This window comes from Apodemus sylvaticus, chromosome 4 (assembly GCF_947179515.1).
Source record: "Apodemus sylvaticus chromosome 4, mApoSyl1.1, whole genome shotgun sequence".
Taxonomy (NCBI): Eukaryota; Metazoa; Chordata; class Mammalia; order Rodentia; family Muridae; genus Apodemus; species Apodemus sylvaticus.
Window position 1 is genome coordinate 83,393,148 of NC_067475.1, and position 24,630 is coordinate 83,417,777.

At 44.8% G+C, this 24,630-nt stretch overlaps 1 protein-coding gene across 2 annotated transcripts in view; it reads left to right on the top strand.

The window, feature by feature from the left end:
• Trim2 (tripartite motif containing 2) overlaps positions 1-24,630 on the top strand; it is a 110,342-nt gene that overhangs the window by 55,796 nt on the left and 29,916 nt on the right. For both annotated transcript variants that reach the window (XM_052180282.1, XM_052180283.1), the window contains exons 2-6: positions 3,957-4,138; positions 6,021-6,258; positions 21,136-21,287; positions 22,522-22,702; positions 23,570-24,293. In XM_052180282.1, coding sequence (XP_052036242.1) covers positions 3,957-4,138; positions 6,021-6,258; positions 21,136-21,287; positions 22,522-22,702; positions 23,570-24,293 — 1,477 coding nt within the window. The remainder of the gene's footprint in view (positions 1-3,956; positions 4,139-6,020; positions 6,259-21,135; positions 21,288-22,521; positions 22,703-23,569; positions 24,294-24,630) is intronic.

Consider the following 24,630-nt stretch of genomic DNA (forward strand, 5'->3'; position numbering starts at 1 on the left):
ACCTAAGGGGTTCTTTCCCTCTCGGACCTTTCTTTGGGCTGTTATTGTCCAGCATTGCTGAGCGCATAGAGGTCGCGTGAGAAGCATCAACCGTAGTCAAGGACAGGCAAGGTGGCTCAGCAGGTGGATGTGCCGCTCTGCCAAGCCTTGGAACTCAGTTTCCTGGGACCCACACAGTGGGAGAGCCTGCTTAGCCTCTGACCTTCCATATGTTGGCTGCGGCCTAGAGGCCTCCTGTACCCCCAACACAAATGGATAAATAAGTGCAGCTCTAAACTTTTAGAGCTGTTCAAAATGAAATTTAGCTGGCTTTTCAAAATGTTGTTGTTTGTTTAATTTTTACTTTTGATTTTCTGAGACAAGGTTTCCCTGTGTAGCCCTGGCTGTCCTAGAACTCCCTCTGTAATTAGACTGGCCTCAAGCTCAGAGTTCTCACTGCCTCTGTCTCCTGAGTGCTGCGACTGAAGGCGTAGGCCATCACATGTAGCTGACTTATTTATGTTTGTTTTACGTGTATGCGTGTTCCATGTGTCCGCCTTGGATGCCAGAGAGGGTGTCCTGGAAATGAAGTGACAGTTGTGACCCATCCTGTGGGTTCTGGGATCTGAACCCAGGTCCCTCGCAAGACCAGCAAGGGCTCATAGCTAGTGAACCCTCTCTCCAGTCCCTATTTTACTTGATTTTAATGAAAAGTTTAAGAGAATGTAGGGGAGTACGGGGAATTGTTACTGAGTATGTGCTCTATCACTGAGCCACATCTCCAGTCCTCACTGTAATAATAATAATGCTGATAATAATAATAATAATAATAATAATAATAAACACTTAGGGGATTTTTGTTCAGGAGTTGTGTTGATTTCTCACAGTCATGCAAATTCTACTGCCACTGAGAGAGCATGCTGTCATTTTTAGGAGGCACACACAAGTAGTACCCTTGTTTAAGATTACCTATCATAGCCCTATCAGAGAAGGCAGAGTCTGAAATCTGAGCTTTCTGCTCCATTGATTTTCCTGGATGATCTTGGGCAGGTCATTTAAACCCTCAGCTTTGGTTTCCTTTTCTCTAAGACAGACAGTGCTTCCCTTCACTAGTCTGATGTCATAGGATGTGGTCGGGCTCCTGAGAGATGACCCGCCCTTCATTTGATCCATGAACAGCTAGCTCTCTCTCGTCTTTAGGGAACACTCTATGGAAAGTCTAGCCAACAGTGATGGCCGATTAGCTATTCTGACCTACACTGCCTCACCATGCAGGGAGTCCTGACTAAAGTATTCCTAACAGATGCTTTACAAGGTACCATTTATTAATCATATCCTTTATAAAACTATCTATGTGTGCAACTCTGCTAAAATGGATCTTGACAGGACTTTATGTTTTTAAATCTTATTTTAAATTAAAATGTAATTATACGGGCCGGAGAGAAGGCTCAGCGGTTGGTTAAGAGCACTGACTGCTCTTCCCAAGGTCCTGAGTTCAAATCCCAGGAACCACATGGTGGTTCATAACTATCCGTAATGAGATCCAATGCCCTCTTCTTGGGTGTCTGAAGACAGCTACAGTGTACTTACATATAATAAATAAATAAATCTTTTTAAAAAATGTAATCATACCATTTCTTCCTCTCCTTCTACTCCTTCCTGCCTTTCCTGTGATCCTCCTCTCAAAATGTGTGATCTCTTTTTCTCTAATTATTATGATTAAAGGTACATAAAAGTACTTGAAAGTGACGCGCAAAACCCAGTATAAAGCTCTGTAGCTCCAGAATGACTATTCTAAATAAGTAGAGGTTTATTGAGATATGTAGACTTTGGATCTTATTAATTTGGGTGTGTGGTACTCATTTTATTTGCACATTTTAATAAGCATATAAAATTATTGTCACATATATAGATGCACATTTAAAAATGTATAAATATATAATTACATCCCGCTGAGTCCATTAGTGTTTCCCGTATGTTTATGTTTTTAGGGCTGACTTCTTGGATTATAAGAGGTAGGATTTTCTTAATAAAAGTTGAAGTGCTTGGAACTGCAGAGTGGGTCAGCAGTTCTGAGCACTGGCTTTCTGGACTGCAGAGTGGGTCAGCAGTTCTGAGCACTGGCTTTCTGTCGGAGGACTGGGATTTGGTTCCCAGCACCCTACTGTTCACAACTATCTGTAACTCCAGTTCTGGAGGATGTGACACTCACTTCTAGCTCCTTTAGACACCAGACATGCTTGCAGTGCACATACATGTGTGCAGGAAAGACACTCACATACACAGAATAAAAAATAAATACATCTTTAAAATAAAGAGCTGAAGTACATCTAAAAACATGGATTATTGGGCAAGGCATAAGAACTTAATTCATGTTGGGAAAAGAGTGGCTCCCACAGGAAGCACAGGGCTGTTCATGTTGTAAATATGCTGCGTTTTTCAGCTGTGGACACAGGTCACAGACCATGTTCTTGTGCCAAATGTAAACTAGGCTTCCAGAGCTCAGCCTTATTGACACATAAGTCAGAGGGACGGGGGCAGCTTATGAGGTGAAGAGGCTTTAAATTTCAGAAATACAGACACTACTCACCCTGCAGGGTGTGTTCCATGTATGTATGTATGTATGTATGTATGCGTGCATGTGTGCATATGTGTGTGTGCACATGTGTGTGTGCATTTGTGTGTGTTTGATGAGAATAAAATATTCATCTCTATTATGTTAAAAATTAACTAGGTTTTTATCATTCCTTCCTTCTTTTCTTCCTCCCTCCCTTCCTTTTTGATAGAGTATTTCCCTGGAGAAAAGAAGGCCATAGGAACCTTTCCAAGTGCTTAGAAGATTGATGAATGAATTTCAGTTCAAGCCACACTAACTGTTTGAGATAGGAGCCAGACACCGTAAGGTGGTTGGCCAGAGCTGTGTTAGTTCTAACTTTTGCCCAGTGGACTCTGTTTTCTTCGCTGGTCTTCATACACATCACAATTTGAAGTTTCCTCTGTATTGACTTCTTTTTCCCCTTCAAATGTACAGAAGTGAGAGGATCTTCCTTTAAGATTACAGGGACTGTCTTGCTTTCTCTCCACTCTGTTACTAGGTAATAGATTCTAATAGCCTCTGATCACCGTGAGGATCTGACAAAGGCAACAGGGTTGTGCTCTGGAGCAGTACTGTGGGAAGGCTGTGTCTAGGAGTTTTCTCAAGCATGGTTTGCTAGGAAGACCCATGTCCCTGCAGTCAGAGCGATTGAGAGCCTTCCCTGCATTTCAGAGTGTGGAGGGGCAAATGTCCTCCATGAAAGGAGAATTTGGGAGAGTCAGGTTCTTTCTATTTACTGTTGAGAAAATACCCAAGTCTGATCAATCTCCTTGGGTTTGTATTTCTTTTCTTTGAAACTTCTGAATATGTATAATTAAGAATACTGGTGTCAGCCGGGTGGTGGTGGTGCACGCCTGTAATCCCAGCACTCTGAGAGGCAGAGGCAGGTGGATTTCTGAGTTCGAGGCAAGCCTGGTCTACAGAGTGAGTTCCAGGACAGCCAGGGCTATACAGAGAAACCCTGTCTCGAAAAAACCAAATCCAAAAAACAAACAACAACAACAACAAAAGAATACTGGTGTCAGGACTGAAGAGATGGCTCAGTGGGTAAAGGGACTTGTAACCTATCCTGAGGGCCTGAATTCAGTCACTGGATCTATGTGTAACTATTTTTCCTCTTGGGCACCACTCACTTTCAAACCCAGCAAACATCTTGGTATAACGCACCCTCTCCTGCTCAGTTGTCTGCGTGGGGAAGACGCCACTATTTTGTCATTATTTAGAGCATAGACAAGCTTGCTAACCCTTCAACCGAGAGCTGATTATTTTGAGGTCACCAACATTGACTGCTACCTGTATTTAAAAGGGATGAGCTGGGGAGTGGTTTACATGTACAGGATGATCATCTTGTTTTCCTTTTGTCTTTTCTCTCTGACCACAGCAGCGTGCAGGGTCGAGGACAGCCGGCCCCCCATGTCAGTGGTCTAGGATGGCCAGTGAGGGCGCCAGCATCCCAAGTCCTGTGGTGCGCCAGATTGACAAGCAGTTTCTGATCTGCAGTATATGCCTGGAACGGTACAAGAACCCCAAGGTCCTGCCCTGTCTGCACACTTTCTGCGAGAGGTAAGCTTCTTTTGTCCTGCCCCACCCACCTTCAGCCACCTGCACGGGCTCTTTCCCAGGACTCTACCGCTACCCAAGGGAGACAATGCCCAACCTGTGCTTCCAGCAGACATCTAGGAACCCAATCAGGAGTTACCAGAGACTTACTTCATTTCAAACGATTACAAGACCGAGAAAGCATCCAGGAACAGACTGGCTCACTGTTGAGACTCAGACTGGTGAAAGAAATGAAGGACAGGAGGGGAGTTACTATTGGATGAATGGCTCCTATCTCTGTTTTGCTGAGATGAATGGCTGGAGACGCTATTCATCAAGATAGGGAAAGAACACAGTCTGAGGAAGAACATTGCTTCGGTTTGCTGCCTAATGGGATTTATGACCCTTGAGACGGTCTAAGAAGCGTCAAGAGGTAGAAGACATAGGCCTTAGAGAGCGTATCTGTAGGACGAAATACAATGTCTGCTATACTTGTAATGCTCTAAGATCCTAGAGGAATCTTAGTGTGGCGAGATGAGTAACGCCAAGCTTTATTAACTCTGAAAAGCTCGAGCAGCCAGGAGGACAAGACTCCGTAAAGGAAGATGATGTCCACCAAAAAAGGGAATAGAAGCAGGGTCAAGCTTGATGAATGTCAGTTGCCTTGTAAAATAAGATGGAAAATGCCTCTTGGGCTTCCGTGCCATTTCTGACTTCAGCAGATCTGCTTCCTTTCTGGCAGGGATTCAGCCCTAGCTCCCCCGAGTCACTGGGCAGCCACCCCTCCTTGGTGCCGCTTTCTCCATCTGCAAAAGTAAGAGGCCACATTGGTGGTTCTCAAACTCTGGCTAAGCAATCTGAAAACGGTATACAGTATAATTTGGGGTCTGTTTCTGCAGTGCTAGGATGAAAGCCATGTATGCTGGGTGAGCACTTAACCACTGAGCTGCAGTTCCAGCTATTAGAGGTTAGATTGTGACGTCAAACTGCCTGGGTTTGGATTCCCACGCTAGCCCTGGCCTACTAAAGAATGCTAGGCGAGGTTGATTAGCTCCTCTTTGTGCCCGTGTTTCCTCATTGTCCAAAGGGATCATAATGGTGCCTCCTCCGTAGGCTCATGGGAGTATGTCAAAGGTGCTTTGTAGCACATATGGCGGTTATTACTGTTAATACAGTTCTTTCTTTGAGTAACTGCTAAATGATGCTTCTAGAGAAGGAAGAGGCGGTATGTCTGAGCATAGGTGTCTCATACTTACTTCAACCAAATAGGTCCATTTCAATGCTTTTTTAAAAGTTGATTATAGTTTTGTGTGTCAAATGAATTGCAACATTAACAAACACATTTGATTTTTCCCTTCCCCCCAATTGCTAAAGTCCACATACTTTAAATATTTATTTCATTTATGAGTACACTGTAGCGTCTTCAGACACACCAGAAGAGGGCATCAAATCCAATTACAGAAGGTTCCGAGCCACTGTGTTTTTGCTGGGAACTGAAATCGGGACCTCTGGAAGAGCAAGCAGTCAGCGCTCTTAACCTCTGAGCCATCTCTCCTACCCAAGTCCAAACACTTCCGAGCTCAATGCTTACAGAACAAGGTTTTCCAACCCTTAGTCTGTGTGGGAGTCACATGGGCATCTGATCTGGTAGGTCTGTCACGTTCCTTGGAAGGTCAAGGTTGCTTGTTCTTGAACCAAACACACTGTGGGTGTCAGGGCTCTAGACACTACACAAGTCTGTGACATTTTCTTTTCCTCAAGCACAGTTATTTGTCTGATCAGTGGATAGAGCCAGTGTGAGGACAGATTAGGGATTGGTCTCTGAAGCATCATTTCCCTGTACAGGACACCACAACGTGGGTTGTGGTGCCCTGTGCTGACTGTCCCCACGTGTGCTCTCCCACAGGTGCCTGCAGAACTACATTCCAGCCCACAGCTTAACTCTCTCTTGCCCGGTGTGTCGCCAGACCTCCATCCTGCCTGAGAAAGGGGTGGCTGCACTCCAGAACAACTTTTTTATCACAAACCTCATGGATGTGCTGCAGCGAACGCCAGGCAGCAACGGCGAGGACTCTTCCATCCTGGAGACGGTCACCGCTGTGGCTGCAGGGAAGCCTCTTTCGTGCCCAAACCACGATGGGAATGTGAGTGAGGCATAGCGGGCTGCCTGGGGGACATGGTGGCCCGGGGTGGGCTTTGGATATGTCAGAGATTCTTCATTAAAGCAAAGCTGCTTCTGAGAAATTACTAATTAAAAAAATAACAGCCATTAGACTGTTTTGCCTGCTCACTGCCTCTAGCCAGAATTACTTAAATTGTAAAATCCATCTTTATCATCTCTACTTAGAATATACTGTTGCTATCCTCAGGAAAGAGAGTCAGTTGCTGCTTGCAAGCTAGGCATGTGTACTCTGACATAGCATGAGCCAAACAATCATGGATAAAGATTTAATAGCTGATAAACACTATAGGTTGAGAGTGATTGCTAAAATGCTAATTAGAGTTTTATTAATATTAATATTATTGTTATTGTTATTACTATTGGAGAAGGTTTTTTCCTCATGTTTTAGATTCTGCCCCTTGGGAAGGTAGAACTCAAGCTCTGTGAATCCCTGGTAAAGACTTTAGATTGTGAGTTGCAAACATACTTCCTGCTTCTAGCAAGCTCAATAACTGTTATGAATGCAAATGGACCCGTAACACTCACCCAATCCGTGACTCACGCAGGCTCTGTGCCTGGGAGGGACAGGATAATGGCATGGCTGGAAGCACGGCTGAGTCAGCCTGGCTGATTCAAACCCTGCGTCTGAAACGTATTCCCTCCTCAGCAATAGCAAGTTTATTGAACAATCACTTCCTTTTCTGTGTTAAGGAAGTCATGACAGAACTTACCAAACAGGATTATTTGAAATTGGGAATTGAAGAGTTTAAATGACATAAAGCGCATGGTGAGCTCTCAGTAAAGATTACTTATTACAGATATTTCTTGGTCCAGGAGAGGTGTGCAGACCTATCATCCTAGCACCCAGGAAGAAGAGAGAGAAGGCTGATGAGGTTGAGAACACCTTAGCCGTACAGAGAGACTCTGTATCTATCTATCTTAGAGGTTGGAAGTGTGGCTCAGTGGTAGAATGCATGCCTAGTGTCTTAGTTGGTTATCTATTGCTGTGATAAAGCATCCTGGCCAAGGTAACTTGTAAAAGAAAGCATTTCATTTGGGGCGTAGGTTTCGTGGGATGATTTTGAGAGCAATGATCGTGTTAGGGAGCAAGTCAGCAGGCAGTCAGGCATGGTGCGGAGCAGCAGCCAAGAACTTATATCTTGAGACATGACCAAAACCATGAGGTAGAGAGAGACTGGGAATGGTATGAGTCGTTTGAAATCTCAAACCCTGCCTCCAGTGACACATCTCCTCCAACAAGGACAAACTTCCTAATTGTTCCCAAACAGTTCCATTAGCTGGGGACCAAGCATTTCAATATGTGGCCTATTGGGGCCATTCTCATTCACACCACTACGCCGTGCATATGAACGTCTCTGCATTCAGTTTCTGGCACTGCTCCCTGAACTGGATGGTGATGGTGATGGTGATGGTGATGGTGATGGTGATGGTGATGGTGGTGGTGGTGGTGGTGGTGGTGGTGGTGGTGATGGTGATGGTGGTGGTGGTGGTGGTGGTGATGGTGGTGGTGGTGGTGGTGGTGGTGATGGTGGTGGTGGTGGTGGTGATGGTGGTGATGGTGGTGGTGGTGGTGGTGGTGATGGTGGTGGTGATGGTGGTGGTGGTGGTGATGGTGGTGGTGGTGGTGGTGGTGATGGTGGTGGTGGTGGTGGTGGTGGTGATGGTGGTGGTGGTGATGGTGGTGGTGGTGGTGGTGGTGGTGGTGGTGGTGATGGTGATGGTGGTGGTGGTGGTGGTGGTGGTGGTGGTGGTGGTGATGGTGATGGTGATGGTGATGGTGATGATGATGATGATTTGGTGTTAGAAATCAAGCCCAGGGCCTCATGAATGCTCATGCCCTGTCACTGAGCTATACCTCCAGCCCTATCATTATATTAATTCTAGTCAATGACTTTATTCACTTTCCCCCCTTGTATTGGCCAAATAAAAAGTATTTGAAACTACTTGTAAGTCCCACATATTATAAACCACCAGCAAAAACAAGTGGTTGTTGGAGCTGAGAAAACTTTATTAGCCATTGACGACGTCTCACGCTGCCCCATACCTGCTCCCCTGCAGCCTGCCCGGCCTCCTTAAAGTCCTCAGTTGCCTGGCCTCCTTAGAGTCCTCAGTTGCCCAGCCTCCTTAGAGTCCTCAGTGGGCTTCCTGCCTTCAGGCTGGCTGAGCCATTCCTTCTGTGCCTTTTCTTAAGTGTTTGTTCTCTTTCATTTCTGTTTCCTTCCTGGAACAGCTTTCTCTGTTCAGCTATACTCTCTGGGTAAGCCATGCCACCTCTTTTTTTGAGACTGAGTCTCACTATGTAGTATTCCTTACTGGTCTAGAAGTCTCAGATGAGACCAGGGAGGGCTTGAACTTGAGGACATAAGCCTGTTTGTCCTCCTGAGTACTGAAAATAAGGTCTTGTGTCATTATGTCCAGCCACGCTACCTCTTAATAGCATTTACCTCCCTCGTGTCACTTGCCACCCTGTCCCATCGTGTTCATCATGTCATCTGTGGGCTGTTTGGTCTCCTAGCTTTCCTTCTAGAATGAATACAGGTAGGCAGAGACTTCGTCTTCAGCAGATTGTAGAACAGATTTGCCAGACACCCACCCTTGGCTTCTCAACAGTCTACAAAGCAGGTGTGAGTTACCCTCGATGGAGAGTCTCAGATTTGGACAGGCTAGGCAGCAGTTTGACATCCATGAAGCTAGGGCTAGAAGAAATAGCATCCTGAGCTTCATAGTTTCAAACACACGATGACACCATCACTTGAACATCTTTAACTATTTAATTGGAAGTACCCTGGGCTAGTAAGCACAAGGTATAACATATAGATGATGATAATCCAAGGGACACTATAGTGTAGATTTTACAAGACAAGCTTAAAAGTTTCATCCCAAGGCAAGCTGAATGTTATTTTTCTGACCCCTTTTCTTACTGGCTCAGAGTAAATACTGAGGCTCTCTGCCTGGGCTCCCATCCAAAATACTACATCTAGGACAGCATTTCTATCAGCTACAATTCCCTTAAAATTTAGTTCAGTCATGGGGCTCCCTGCAGACCCTGATTGACAGGGAAGGAAGTCTTGGAAACAAACAGTAGGAGTCCCACCATAGGCCCCAGCCTAACATTGAACAGGTAGTCATATAGAATGCAAAAAAAATGGCAGTTGGAAAGTAACATCTTAATTGGTGTAAGGGTGTGTTGGTGTTCAGGAACAGTAGGCAGCTGTGGCACCTAGAACATGAGGTCTGGAGGTGGGGCCAGAACACGAGTGGGCAGGAGACTTCCAGCGAGGAACCAGCAAAGTAGATTGGGGGAGCTTGTGACACACTGTGATACCATCAAGAAAGTGCCTGACCTCAATTCCAGAAGCAGCATGGAACATTAAACCTTCAAAGGCAGAGGTGGATAGCTCACTGTTTGAATGGTGGATGGACAGTGAGCCTGAGGCTGGGCTCCAGGTTTGCATTTACTGAGATGTTCATCTGAAGTGGATAAGAGGTTGGGCTAGAGAGGACCACTGGGCCCAGGGCAGGAAGCAGCATGCATTCCTGCAAGAGTCTGAATCCCACACAGGAAAACCCACGTGTTTTAAGAAGGCAATATGTGAAGCCAAGCTAAGACTGGGTGAACTCTAGCCCACTGAAATTCACTGTATAATTAGGTCACAAGGGGCGGGGCGTGCTGGAGAGATGGCTCAGTGGTTGAGAGCACTGACTGCTCTTCCATAGGCCCCAGGATCGATTCCCAGAAGCCACATGGCGGTTCACAACTGTCTGTAACTTCAATTCTAAGGGACTGGACACCCTCACATAGGCATACATGCAGGCAGAAAAACAATAAAGATAAATGTGTAAAATAAAGATAAATCAATTATTTTTTCAAAAGGTCAGTATATTTACCTCCTGCTCAGTGTGCTAAAATTAAATTGTCGATTGTTAACGGAAACAAAGCCGCAAAATGTCTTTTGAAATTCACTCCCATTTAAAACATAAAGAAAGGGTAAACAGGACTTTCTGGAACCCAGAAATGAATATTTTACCATCTAATGTATGGGGTAAATAATCCCATGGTGTTTTTTAAAGGAGACTTTTTAGAGGTTAAATAAAGTAGTTTCTTTTATTTGAAAAGACTCAGGAAGTTAGAAGCCAGATGTGCCGCATAGGCTTGGGCAGGAGGAGTTCAAATCTCCTCAAGTCTGAGTGAGTTCAAACCCAGTCTGAGCTACATAATGAGATCCTATCTCAAAAACCAACAAGCATGCACAAAACCCAAGAATCTAAGAAAAGAGCAACTATATAGACTATGAAACGTGAAAAAAACCCGTGTCTGTGGTTCTCAGTAGACTCCCAATAGAGACAGAAAGCTGCAGACAGCCAGGCGGTGGCCGCATGCGCCTCTAATCCCAGCACTCAGATGCCCAGGCCAGCCTGATCTATAAAGCCAGGGCTACACAGAGGAACACTGTCTCAAACAAACAAAAGGAGAGAGACAGAGACAGAGAGAGACAGAGAGAGACAGAGAGAGAGAGAGACAGAGAGAGAGAGAGAATTATGACACATTTATATTCCTGCTACTAAAATCTAGGGAAGGAAAAATGAAAGCTATTAATAATTTAACTTATAATACTATCTTAGTCAGGGTTTCTGTTCCTGCACAAACATCATGCCCAAGAAGCAAGGGAAGGAAAGGGTTTATTAACTTACACTTAAAGGAAGTCAGGACTGGAACTCAAGCAGGTCAGGAAGCAGGAGCTGATGCAGAGGCCATGGAGGGATGCTGCTTACTGGCTTGCTTCCCCTGGCTTGCTCAGCCTGTTCTCTTATAGAACCCAAGAACACCAGCCCAGGGATGGCACCACCCACAGGGGCCCTCTCCACTTGATCACTAATTGAGAAAATGCCCCACAGCTGGATCTCATGGAGGCACTTCCCCAACTGAAGCTCCTTTTTCTGTGATAAGTTGTCCAGCCTGTGTCAAGTTGACACACAAAACCAGCCAGTACAAATACTAACCAATACTGTTAATTAAAGGTCCTCAGAGGGTTCCTTATATGTAAAGAGCACTGATAAGCAAACTATGAATATTTCAAAGAAGTTGAGAAAAGAATGTAGAAAACCCACAGGGAGGGTATAAATAGCTAAAAATCAAATCACAGAGGTTAAGCTTCACAAAAAATACCTCCATCTAGTTATTTTAAAAGGTAATAACCAGGGGCTGGCAAAATGGTTCATCAGGTAAAGGCACTTGCCACACAGGTGTATGAACTGAGTTCAAACTCTGCACCCACATAAGGCAGAAGGAGAAAACAACTTCTCATAGTCACCCTCTGTCCTTAGGTCTTGTCTTAGGTTTTTTGGGGAAAAGAGTAAATTGCTTTCAGAAAAGTGATGTCAGTTGGGCCAAAACATAACAAGTGCTTTAGATAAACTTTCATTTTATAATTCAGCAATTTCACTAAGAGATTATTCCTAAGTAAATTACTAGATAAGATGATGATTCAGTCTGAGTGTTATCATTTCTATATTATAGTAAAACTTAGAAATAGAAATTTACAATATTAGACACCTGTTGAGGTTATTGTAAGCCCATATAACCGATTGCTAGGTAGCTATTATAGCTATTAAAAGTGATTGATTGATTGATTGATTGATTGACTGATTAATGCTAAGAATTTTCAGCCCAGGGTTGAGAACATGCTTTAACACTGAGCCTTACTCACAAATAGATATTTTTGAAATAAATGACATGAAAATTAGTATATGGAATTGTGTATGTGTATATGTATATATTTGTGCTTATAGTTCTGGTTTTTCTCTATGAGATTACAGTGTATTCAGTATATGCAGTATAGCGTATACTGTCTACAGTGTAAACACTGTAGTAAGGAATAGTGTGTTGCTCAGAAGGGACAGAGTCTCAGAGAGAATGGACATGTCCAAGAGCCTGCTGTGTTTCACTGTGCCATTGGCCCGGTGTCCTCAGGAACCAAGAAATGACATTGGCCAGAAAGGCTAAAAGGTCAGGATCTGGAGGAAGGACACTGGGTGCAGTTGTTGGATACCTGAGCCCGACCTTAGTCTGAGGCTCTGTTGAGGAGCATTCAGAGCTGGCACACCTATGTGATATCTGTTCATCTCAAACTAGTTGGAGATGTGAGAGAGTGGATTCAGATCAGTGAAGAGATAGACGGAAGCTGTGGGAGTCTGCTGGAGGAGTCCATCAAGCGGCTCTGATCCAGGCCAGCAGGAATGAGGTTGAGGAACTGGACTAAAGGCGCTGATTGACACCAGACTAATGATGTCTAACTGTAGTGACCAGTGATGCCGGGTCACTACAGGTCGCACTTTAGTACCAAGGTGCTCTCCACTGAGGTGATTACCTCTAAGATGACTATGCAGCAGGAATGGTAGTGTTGGCTGTAATTCTAGCACTTGAGAGGTTCAGGTAGGACAATCACACATTCACAAGTTCGAAGCCAACTTGGACTATGAAGCCAGATTGCCATCTCAAAATAAATGGGTGAAGGGAGGAATGTGTCTCACACTCATAGGGCCTTGGCCTCAAACCCCAGCGTGGAAAAAAAGTGAATAAAGTTAAACTACAGGACTTAGGATGTGACTTGTGTTAGGACATCTGCAAGGCCATGGGTTCCCTCCCCACAGCCTCAGAAACATAATAAAAACTGAACAAACCGAGTTTCCATAAAATGCACTGTCTTTCTTAGGGAGAGCTAAGAGAGGTGGGGTCTCTGGCTTCCTCCTGGGGGAGGACAAACTAGCAAAGAATTCCTAGGTTGATGTCACATGTCTTCAGTCATAGCATTTGGAAGGATCTCTGTGAGCCTGAGTCTGAAGCCTGTTTGGTCTACATAGTGAAAGCCTGACTCAAAGGAAAAGAAAGACTCCCCTAATGATGTTTACCTAATGGAGCCCATGTTAGCACCAGAGACCCTCAGATGCCAGAGGGCCGTCAAAGATTCTTCATGTTAAAATAGCCCCTCCCTTCCTTTCTACCAAATGCATCTCCTCTGGCCCCGCCAAAAAACAAAATCTATCTAAAGGCTCTGACCCTCCTTGAGGTGAGCAAAACAGTTTAAAGTATGTTCTGAGCACTTCCTACATGTAGAATCACTGTGATTCTTCGAGATCACGAAATTTAGAAGGCAGTGAAAGGCCCTGGGGAATTAGTAGCATCCATCTTAAAGCTCTCCGTTGTCTGATCATAGATTGTAGGCGCTCATGGCGATGTCGCTTTGAAACGGGGATGCTCATTGCATATGCAAGCCAAATGCAGTATCCCAGATAAATTGCATGCAGTTAATTGCCATGGGTAAATCTTTAAAAACAAGTCAGGCATGTGAAGGTTAATAAAATCGGGTGATTAACAGCAGTGCGGGGTGCTGCCATGCTGATTAGCACCAGCGGCTGAAAGCCCTCCAGTGCTGAGATGCTGTGCACTCTGCTCATTAAATTGCAGGGACAGCACTGCCAAGTGCTAAGAAAATGGCCATCGGTGATCCAAGAGGCTCTTTGCTCTTAAAGCCAACTCTCATGCCTTGTGATCCTAGGTAGACAAATGACCACGAACCCTGTCTGTGCTCAGTGAGGCTCCTTACTAACAAGGATGTTGACAGGAAGAGGATGTTCAGGATCCTCCCCTCCCCCACCAACTGTCAGGATCTCCATAAAGGCCTCCAGATTGGCCACAGGCCTGGAGCATCCTTTTCCCCCTAGGAATGCATGTGGCCCTGCCAGCAACTCTGCTGATGGACACAGACGGTGACCACCTGTCAACAGCAATGAGCTCACCCTGGCCTCTGGCTGCCCTCCCACCCCTGGGGACAGTGCCATCATCTCTCCAGAAATGGATGGGCTCAGCTGAGGGGCCCATAGTCACCCCACAATTAGTGCTGAATTCAACAAGCCTCAGCTGTGAAAGCCTGGAACCAGCATTTAAGAACCACTAGCTTTCGGCACCTCAAAACGATTCCCGAGTTCTTTCTCCCAGGATGTACTTGGGATATTGAACCACAGACAATGAACACTTACTTCCAGCTCAACAGGGGTTCTTCTTCCTTTTTCTTTTTTCTTTTCTTTTTAGGTAAAATTTATATAACATCAATTTCAGTATTTCCAACACCTGAAATGGTATAGTTAGTGGGTTTTATATTCATAAAATTATGCAAGTACATAAGTAAATAAAGTGTGTGTGTGTGTGTGGGTGGGTGGGTGGGTGTGTGCCTCATTTCCTAATTCACTGGGCCTAATTCAACACCCCATAATAGTAGCCTCATACCTATAATCAGCCATCTCGCCCTGATGATACAACATGTCCTGGTCAAGATTTTCATGTGTGACTCTCCCTGCAATCCTGGGATCCTTCTGATATGTGGGTCAGTTTTGTTAGTTTATTGTGCAATCCCAAATTTACAAGGGAGATCAGTCTGCCATTGTCTTATAATGCCCTGTGGCCTAGAGAATTAGGAAAGGGCATACACAAGTACACACGCATATTTTATTTACTTATTTACTTATTGATTGATTGATTGATTGATTGATTGACTGTAGACAGAATCTTACTAAGTTACCTTGCCTGGGACTCTACTCTCTCTAGACAGCATGTATTAGCATACTGTTAACACAGAGCCTCAGACTCACAACAGATCCACCAGCCTCTGCCTCTCATGGGCTGTAATTAAAGGTGCTCACTATCACAACCAATTCCTCTCATGTATATTTTTGGAAGTGTGTGGGAAAGGTTGAGATAACGCCTTACCTAAAAGCTCGGGCACTTCTACCGTTGAAGCTTTTGGTCAGAGACTGTCCTTGCCGGTGACTTTCTGACTATGTGTCTATTCAGAATTGCATTCATCTTTGTATCTTAGTAGTTTGGGTGTTTCTAGGAATTTGTCTGTGTCATTGGGGCTGCTTAGCCTGCTGGCGCCCATAATGCCATTATAATTCTTCATGTTTCCAAGATTCAGTAGGACTCTACCTACTTTCTCTCCTGATTTTAGTAATTCAAGGCTTTCTCCTTTCTTGGCCAATCTAAATAAGGTTTTTCTTTTCTTTTCTTTTCTTTTTTGCCCTCTCAGCTTATATGATGATCTGTCGGTTACATGCTTTTCTTTGTGACAGCAACATTTGCCTCAGTCTGTTATGTTTGGTGATTTTTGCTTATACTTTACAGAAAATTTCTTTTCCACTCCTAATGTTCAACATTCAACTTGTTTCTTTGGACATTTATTTATTTATTGGTGTGAGGTTAGATCCAGTACCTTGTGCATTGTGGGTAAGTGCTCTATCATTGAGCTATGTCTCCAAACCTTTTTGTTGTTGCCATTGTTGTTGTTTTAATGATTAATTTTTATCATTTTAATTTTGTGTGTGTGTGGGGGGGGTTAAGGTTAGAGTTAGGGTTCAGGGTTCAGGGTTAGGGTTAGGGGTAAGGGTTAGGGTTATGTACAGTGCCTTGTGAGACCAGAGACATCCAATTCTCCTGAGTTAGAGTTCCAGGCAGTTGTGCAAAGCCTGAAGTGGGTGCTAGGAACTGAACTCAGTTACTCTTTAAGGGCAGTATATGTTCTTAACAATGAGCCATCTCTCCAGCCCTGAGACTTTGGTCATTTTGAGGAAGAGTCTTCCTATTTAGTCAACACTGGCCTTGAACTTACGATCTCCACCTTCACCTCCCAAGTACTGGGACTATAGGCTGATGACATTATGCTAGGCCTGATATGTTCTGGGATAGGACCTGCATTGTTAACTTTACTGACCATTTCCTGTCCATTTCTTTTTGCTTTCAGGGTTCTCTTTTTTGTGTAATGGGTTGGTTATAAGGTACCTTGCTTCAGTTCTGTTTGAGTTGGCTACTTAGGGTTTATGCAGCTTTTTTGGCTATGTTGATTTGTCTTTTTCATCAAATTTTGAGGAGTTTCCAGCTCTAGTTTCTTCAAAGTATTTTTTTAAAAAATACTTATTTCATATATTCAGTGTGTGTGTGTGTGTGTGTGTGTGTGTCTGTGTGTGTGTGTGTGTGTGTGTGTGTGTGTACAAGGTCAGAGCTTGGGAGTGGAGATCAGAAGGCAATGTTGCGGAGTTGGTTCTCTGCTTTAACTGTATAAGTCCTAGAGATGAAACTCAGGCCAGGAGCCATCTTGTGCACTAAGCCGTCTTGCTGGCCCTCAAATATTACCTCTTCCTAGTACATGTTTGGTACTAGGTTAGGTTACTTTTCCTTTGTTCTTTGGTCTCTAGTGGATTTTACATTTCAGTTGTCGTGCTTTCCAATGCTGGAAAACTTTTGTTTGGTTCTTCCTTAACATTTCTGTGTCTTTAATATTGTCTATTTGATGAAGCATCATCTCCTGGTTTCTATGCTTATTTGTTTGTTTTTGAAAGTATGTATACGTTTCTTTTAATTCTGGGACCATATGTAAGAGTTAATTTAAGCTCTAGTAAGGCTAATCTGGATTTACTAAAAGACAGTTATTATTCACTTATTTTAGTGTGAGCCACCTTCTCTTTTAAAAAATTGGGATTTTTTTTCTTTCTTTGGTGTATATGGGTGTTTTGCCTGTGGTGTTATGTGTACGGATATATTCTGTATATCATGTGTCCAGAGCCCACAAACACTGGAAGGGGTTTTTGGATCCCCTGAAACTGAAGTTTGCCTTCGTTAGGTTTTATTGCTGTGAAGAGACACCATGACCACACTGACTTTTATAAAGGACAACATTTAATTAGGGCTGGCTTACAGGTTCAGAGGTTCAGCCCATTAGCATCATGGTAGGGAACATGACAGCATGCAGGCAGGCATGGTGCTGGAGAGGGAGCTGTGAGTTCTACACCTAGATCTGCAGGCAGCTGACGGAAAGTGTGTCCCATATGAGGCAGAGCTTAAGCATGTATGACCTCAAAGCCCGCCCCCACAGTGACACACTTCCTCTAAGTAGATGTCATATGCCTTCAATTACAACTACTTGAGTAGTTAACTCAGGGAGATGGTGAGTTTGAGAATAGCCTGTGCTACATAGTGAAATTCTTTGTTTTGTTTTGTTTTTTTGAGACAGGGTTTCTCTGTGTAGCCCTGGCTGTCCTGGAATTCACTCTGTAGATCAGGCTGGCCTAGAACTCAGAAATCTGCCTGCCTCTGCCTCCCAAGTGCTGGGATTAAAGGCATGCGCCACCACTGCCTGTGAAATTCTATATTTAAAAAGAAAAGTAAATAAAAGAACGATAATATTGTGGCAACTCTGGAAATCATATTTTCTCTGCATTATTCCCTCTCTGTGTGTCTGTCTTTTTCTTTTTGCTTAGTGACTTTTCTGGGCCAATTATGTAAAGGCTGTAATTTTTGTCATGTGTGGCCACTGAAATTATGTTCCATTAGGTTAGCTTAGTCATCAGCTAGTGATATGGCAGAGATTTCCTTATTCAGTAAATCCATTTTCCTGCCACCAACTGTTGAAAATATAAATTAAGAAGAAGGGCTGGAGAGACAGTGGCTCAGTGTTTGGAGCACTGAATGCTCTGGCTAAAGATCTGGGTTCAATTCCAGGCACCCGCATGGCAGCTTAGAATCATCTGCAAGTCTAGTTCCAGAGGATGTGGCATCTTCCTCTGCAAGCCCCTGGCAAAATGCTCACACATGCACACGCACATGCACATGCACACGCACACGTGTACACACACACACACTGTAAAGCAAAATGATCAGATTAGGAAGAGGTGTGGTGACCCTAGGACAGATCCTAGGCTCTGCTCGTGATGAGATTTTAGATTGTTAGTGTCCATGTCTTACTTCATGTTTTTCTCTTCATATAACTTTCTTCCCACATCATCCCACGCCTCAGACTGCAGAGGGCAACTGAACTCAGACCAGAAAGTGCAAGTAGGATGGCGCAGTGCTTGAGATCTCTAACAACTGCACAGACACTGACTTCTAAATAAGCGTTACCTTGCCTAACCCGTTCTACATGGAGGCAGCCTCTGCTGTCAGTGGAAGTGTGCCAGTGGGTTGGATGAGCACTGCCAGTGTGTCACACTCTCCAGCCCAGACCCGCGCATTGGTCCCCACACCCTGAAGAGCCTGACGGAGGAAGCCTTGACATTCCACTCCTGATTCCTTCCTCCACACAGTGATTTCTGGCACCAGTGGGATTTCATAGTATTTACTATGAAGGTGAAATATTGGTTATATATGATCTAGAAATGAAAAGTTCTGATGTTGTGAACCACCTGCTGAAGCCAAGAAGTGAAGAGAGCCTCAGCCCCCACAGGATGGTGCTCCAGGGATCACTGGGAGGATTTTCCACCCTTTCAGATGGATCCTGGGAAGGACATTTTTTAAAAAAAGTTTTCATTATTTATTGGAAATTTTTGAATAATTCCTTTCATCAGCTCTTTGAAAGACAGGAATCTTTTTAAATTAATGATTTTTTAAATAAATAAAATATTTGTGATACAGGGCTCAAATATTGTCACTTAATATTTGCATTTCCAAAAGTCATTTCTAAAAACCTTACAATTGGAAATTTAGCACGACATTGCATTAGTTTTAGGTCCTCCTGTTTCCTGAACAGTGAAAGCAGGGCTATGTTAAAGTACTGTAAACAATCCAAAGTGCAGCTCCAGATGCAGAGAGGAAGATCAGCTGAGAGGACCCCTTGGCTCATACCTTATCTAGCAGTTTCTGTGTGGTAGACATTGAACTGGTCAGAAACATATGTATAACAAGCAAACATTCAGTCTTCCCTTGGAGGTTCAAATTTCCATTTGAGTTTGTTATTAGCATACAATGTAATAGAGCAGGAGGAGATATTCTGAACAGGACATGGAAAGAGAAAACTTCGGGCTACAATGGCACTCAGTGGTTCAGCATCTGCTTATCATACACAGAGCCCTGGGTTTGAGCCCCAGCCCCACTCCCCCCCAAAAAAGGGGGAGAGAAAGAAAGGAAATTTCCAATTATAGTCCAAGCCTAACAGATCTTCCTATGTGACAATATTTTTTTAATGAATTGATCCCTATCTCAAAAACAAAAACAAAAATTAAAAAAAAAAAAAAAAACCAGGAGTGGGGTTTCCAATTTATGGGCCAAGCATAGTCTTAAAAGGTCATTTTATGTGACAAAAATAAATAAATAAAACAAAATACACATTCCTGTAACGTATCATGTTCCTGCATCAAAGTGCAGTGGTACATGAAGTCTAAGATTCTTGTGGAAATGTTTTGAAGGACTTTTATCTGAACCTGGTTCACTCAGAAAGATTGTTTCCAAAACACAATCAGCTCCAGAAAATACTATCAGAAATAGTGAGACTAAGGAAGGAGGCCTGTGGGTTACCATGACACCAGTCCCTGGAACACGAATAAGGACACCCCACGATTCCACAGCCCCAGAGCCTGCAGTGTTGAGTACCTGTAAGAGGTACCTGCCATTGCTGAGGCACGACCTGGGCTCTGTGTAGACCGAGTCCCTGTGCTCAGGACCTTGTTGGCTTCAGTGGCACCGTGAAAAGCCCATCATCCATCATGTTGGGCCAGGACACACGCCCTTTTTGGCATGTGTATGACTGAAACCACCACATAAAAACCTCCCTCAAAAGTCCTATGAGAATTTAAAACAGACCTTGTGTCACATTGTTACTAAGTGTCCATCCTAATTAGGATAAGTGGCTTAATTTCACGTTAAGGACAACCAGATGATGTCATTGTCATCACCACAGCAGTCACTAACTGGGAACCGTTCTGAGCTGGTGCCAAGCATCATCAAGTGTGTATTAATCCAGTCAATCTGCACAGCAGGCCATGGAGCCTGTTACTGTCAGATACTGTGATCTATCTCTACTGGACAGAGCTGGAAGTTGAGACTTAGTAGAGTTAGCTCATTTGCCTATAGCCATTCAGCAAAATGGAAGATGGAGACAGGATGAAAACCGAGGAGTGCATCTCTGTTCAAGCAGTGGCAATTTTAAATAGCGCTCTAGAATGCCGTGTGACCTCCCTCCCCCCACCAACCCCTCCCCACTCCCCCCAACCCCCACTGTCCACAGACCGCTGAGGGGATCCACCAGGTGAATGCTACAGTCATAGCCAAGTGTGTCCAGTGGAGCTTTCCAGGGTCTGTCTGATACGTTCTGTTCTGATGGAATGAATGCAGAGGCAGAGAGGAGAATCCCGCTGCCTTCTGTCAAGTCAAACACTGCAGAGATGTACTGAAATGCAAAGCAATGCCGAGTTCCAACCTCTTCCATCTTAAGTAACAAATTATGTTACTCACCACTAGGATTTAAGTGGCTTCACGATTACTTTCATGACATTACATTAGTAATGTTTTATTTCATTTTTAATGTGACAAGTATCTATGGAAAGAATCCACATACGCAAAAGTACTTTTATTTTATTTTATTATATTTTATTATATTTTATTATATTTTATTGTATTTTATTGTATTTTATTGTATTGTATTTTATTTTATTGTATTTTATTTTATTTTATTTGAGACAGGGTCTCACTGTGTAGCTGTGGCTGCCTTCAAACTTGCTATGTAGACCGGGTTGATCTGGAACTTACAAAACTCCACCTTCCTTTGCCTCCTGAGTCCTGGGACTAACAACTCTCAGCTCCATGCTCTTTTGAAGTCCTCAGCTCTTTTTAAAGAGCTTGGAGAGGCTCAGAGACCAGAGTGTTTGAGAGCCATAGCAGTGGCTTAGGCGTCGCATGCACCTGTTCAAGGCCTGTCATACCAACATCTGGGCACTGTAAAACCAACAGCTTCAGTGACCGGGAATGATGGGAGAATGTGTGTGTGCTTCCCGCAGAGTAAGCTCTCTGTGTTACCCGCAGGTGATGGAATTTTACTGCCAGTCCTGTGAGACCGCCATGTGTCGGGAGTGCACGGAGGGGGAGCACGCGGAGCACCCCACAGTCCCGCTGAAGGATGTGGTGGAGCAGCACAAGGCCTCCCTCCAGGTCCAGCTGGATGCAGTCAACAAAAGGTGCCACGCCCTTCCAGACTCCCCATCCCATGTGAGGCCCGGCCTCCACACCCAGTGTCCCTGAGATGGCAGGGTCCTGCTAGCCTGTATACATGACTATGTCCTATGTTCTCCTGGATCATGTGATCCCAGAAATTCCCACCTGAAAGCAGAGGTGGGGGTTTCCTTAGGCTGCTGACGTAGCTCTCTGCCCGTGGTGGTGGCTGGGATAGCTTCTCTCAGCCTGAGTCCTGCACAATGGGGCTGAGCAGTGGTTGCTCAAATTCCCTCCTGTGCTTGTCTTGAGGGTTGGTTTTGGTTTTTTTTCCCTATTGGTGTGGACACAAATGAATATAGCAGCCATGTCCTGAATGAGCAAACCAAAAAAGGAGGTTAACAACCTGCTGTAAAACAAAATAGCTGATAGTCCTACTGTCAACAGTCCTAGTGAGAAAAGTATAGTTGTGGGGACAGAGAGATGGCTCAGTGGTTAAGAGCACTGACTGCTCTTCTGGAGGTCCTGAGTTCAAGTCGCAGCAACCACCCACATGGTGGCTCACAACCATCCATAATGAGATCTGATGTCCTCTTCTGGAGTATCTGAAGACAGCTACAGTGTACTTACATATAATAATAAATAAATCTTTAAAAAAAGAAAAGTAAAGTTTAGTTGTTCGATGTTACCTAAAGGAACTTGGAAACTTACAAGCGTTCTCCGGGTACTCTACAAAGTTTATGTGGTTGGAAGAAAAAATATAACTAGACACTTAGAATATAGCGGTTCTAACACTCACACACACACACATGCATGCACACACATACACATACACATACACACACACACACACACACACACACGCACAAGCATGCACATGCAGATGTACACTTGGTGATACCTAAACACATTTTGGGTGTCCTAGCAGTGGTCTGGGAATGTGCTATTGATTATGAAGAGGAGACTCTGTTAAACATCCTATATGCATGGGCGTCTTCTGCTACAAAGAACATCTGGCCATAACTGTTCCTCCAAGACCTTTGCACTATTAATAATTAATGCGGGTGGTTGATGGTAGACTGGAATAGACATGACCCTGAAGGACTCACCTGTTCCTTCCTATTGCCTTTTAAAGGTGAAGAAAGAGGCCTAGATAAGGCGCTTTGCATTTAGCGAGGCTGAAGGTGTGTGGAGACAGGCTTTGGAGTATTTCTAGGTAGAAGTTAAATAATGATCACTAACAGCTGTCCTGTCTCTCAGACTCCCAGAGATAGATTCTGCTCTTCAGTTCATCTCAGAAATCATCCATCAGTTAACCAACCAAAAGGCCAGCATCGTGGATGACATCCACTCCACCTTTGATGAGCTGCAGAAGACTTTAAACGTTCGCAAGAGCGTGTTGCTCATGGAGCTAGAGGTCAACTATGGCCTCAAACACAAAGTAAGGCTCTGCAGTCCCGCGGGCTTCCTGCAAGAGATGGGGCACAGGGGGCGGGCCTCTGTGTTCTAACAGAGGCAGTGGCGGTGGCCAGGGACCTGTGCCACTGTACTTCATCACCACTGCACTTTCCTAGGGACCAACAGTGAACTGCTCTTAAATTTAGTAGAAACCTGCCCTTTTGTTTTTTTCTTTCATCAAAACTGGGATTCTGTGGCTTTTTTCTGTAGCAACATATAGTTCTCCATAAGGAGAGGTTACATATAAAAATGTTTTCAGGGCTTAAGGTTGCCTGGAATGTTTTTCTTCCTTAATTATAAGGCGGAGGAGCCTCTTAACTGCCCCCTCTCTCTCAACTACTCTAACCTGTTCCTCAGCTTCAAAGCAAACCTGACTGCCGCCTTTGTTTGGCTCTGCAAGTCTGTGCACCAAGCAAGGGTGGAGAGCTTCTGGTATTCAGGTGTAGAGACTTCTCAAATGCTTGGGTTTTGTTCCCTGAGGTGGTGACCGGCAGCTCTGAACAGCTAGGGAAAAGCCACTGGGTAATGACTAATTCACATTAAGCAGACAATTTGTTTGCTGTTGGTCGAGTCCTTTCTCTTTGCCCCGTGTAAACAGATGACCTAAGAAACGCACGTGTGGGTGAGAGGCAGGGTGAGGCGGAAGGGAAATCTCCAGATGGTACTGGAAATGCAACTTAGCATTCCGCATGGGTTCACTGGGTTAAATGGAATGCAGGTGGTTCCGAGCCACCTGAGTGGGCGGGCGTAGCTGTTGCTTCTTTTGGGCGGAGGGCAGTTCCTGGCAAAGTGTCCTGCAGGCTGCACCGAGTCCTGCAGGAAGCGCTCACTGCCTCTGTGTACCCGGCAGGTGCTGCAGTCGCAGCTGGATACCCTGCTCCAAGGCCAGGAAAGCATTAAGAGCTGCAGCAACTTCACGGCGCAGGCCCTCAACCATGGCACAGAGACGGAGGTGCTCCTGGTGAAGAAGCAGATGAGCGAGAAGTTGAACGAACTGGCGGACCAAGACTTCCCACTGCACCCGCGCGAGAACGATCAGCTGGATTTTATCGTGGAAACCGAGGGACTGAAGAAGTCCATCCACAACCTGGGGACCATCCTCACCACTAACGCGGTCGCCTCTGAGACGGTGGCCACGGGTGAGGGGCTTCGGCAGACCATCATCGGACAGCCCATGTCCGTTACTATAACCACCAAGGACAAAGACGGAGAGCTGTGCAAGACAGGCAACGCATACCTCACCGCTGAGCTCAGCACCCCCGACGGCAGCGTGGCGGACGGAGAGATCCTAGACAACAAGAACGGCACCTACGAGTTCCTGTACACTGTGCAGAAGGAGGGGGACTTCACCCTGTCCCTCAGACTCTACGACCAGCACATCCGAGGCAGCCCGTTTAAGCTCAAGGTCATCCGCTCTGCCGACGTGTCCCCCACCACCGAGGGGGTGAAGCGACGAGTCAAGTCCCCGGGGAGCGGGCACGTCAAGCAGAAGGCTGTGAAGAGACCCGCCAGCATGTACAGCACCGGCAAGCGAAAAGAGAACCCCATCGAGGACGACCTGATCTTCCGTGTGGGTAAGGAGTGGGCGCTGTCCCCGACTCTGGCTAAGGGGCGCCCTGGCAAGCGCTCCCTGTTAATTGGAATCCTGCATTTCCGAGCAGGTGGGGAGCTCCTGGTTGTTTTGCTAGGCTAGTTTCTGTAGGCTCTTCTTCCTAAATGTTTCTTCTTCCGTTTCCTCCTTTCCTTCCCCTCCCGCTTCCTCCTTTCCCTGATAAATGCAGCCAGTGAGAAGCAGAAGGGGGGAGGGGAGCAAAAAAACCCCAACAACCCATAATTAAAACAAAATAAAACAACCCAAACAAGAAGGGGGAGGGCAGCAAAAAAAAAAAAACCCATAATTAAAACAAAACA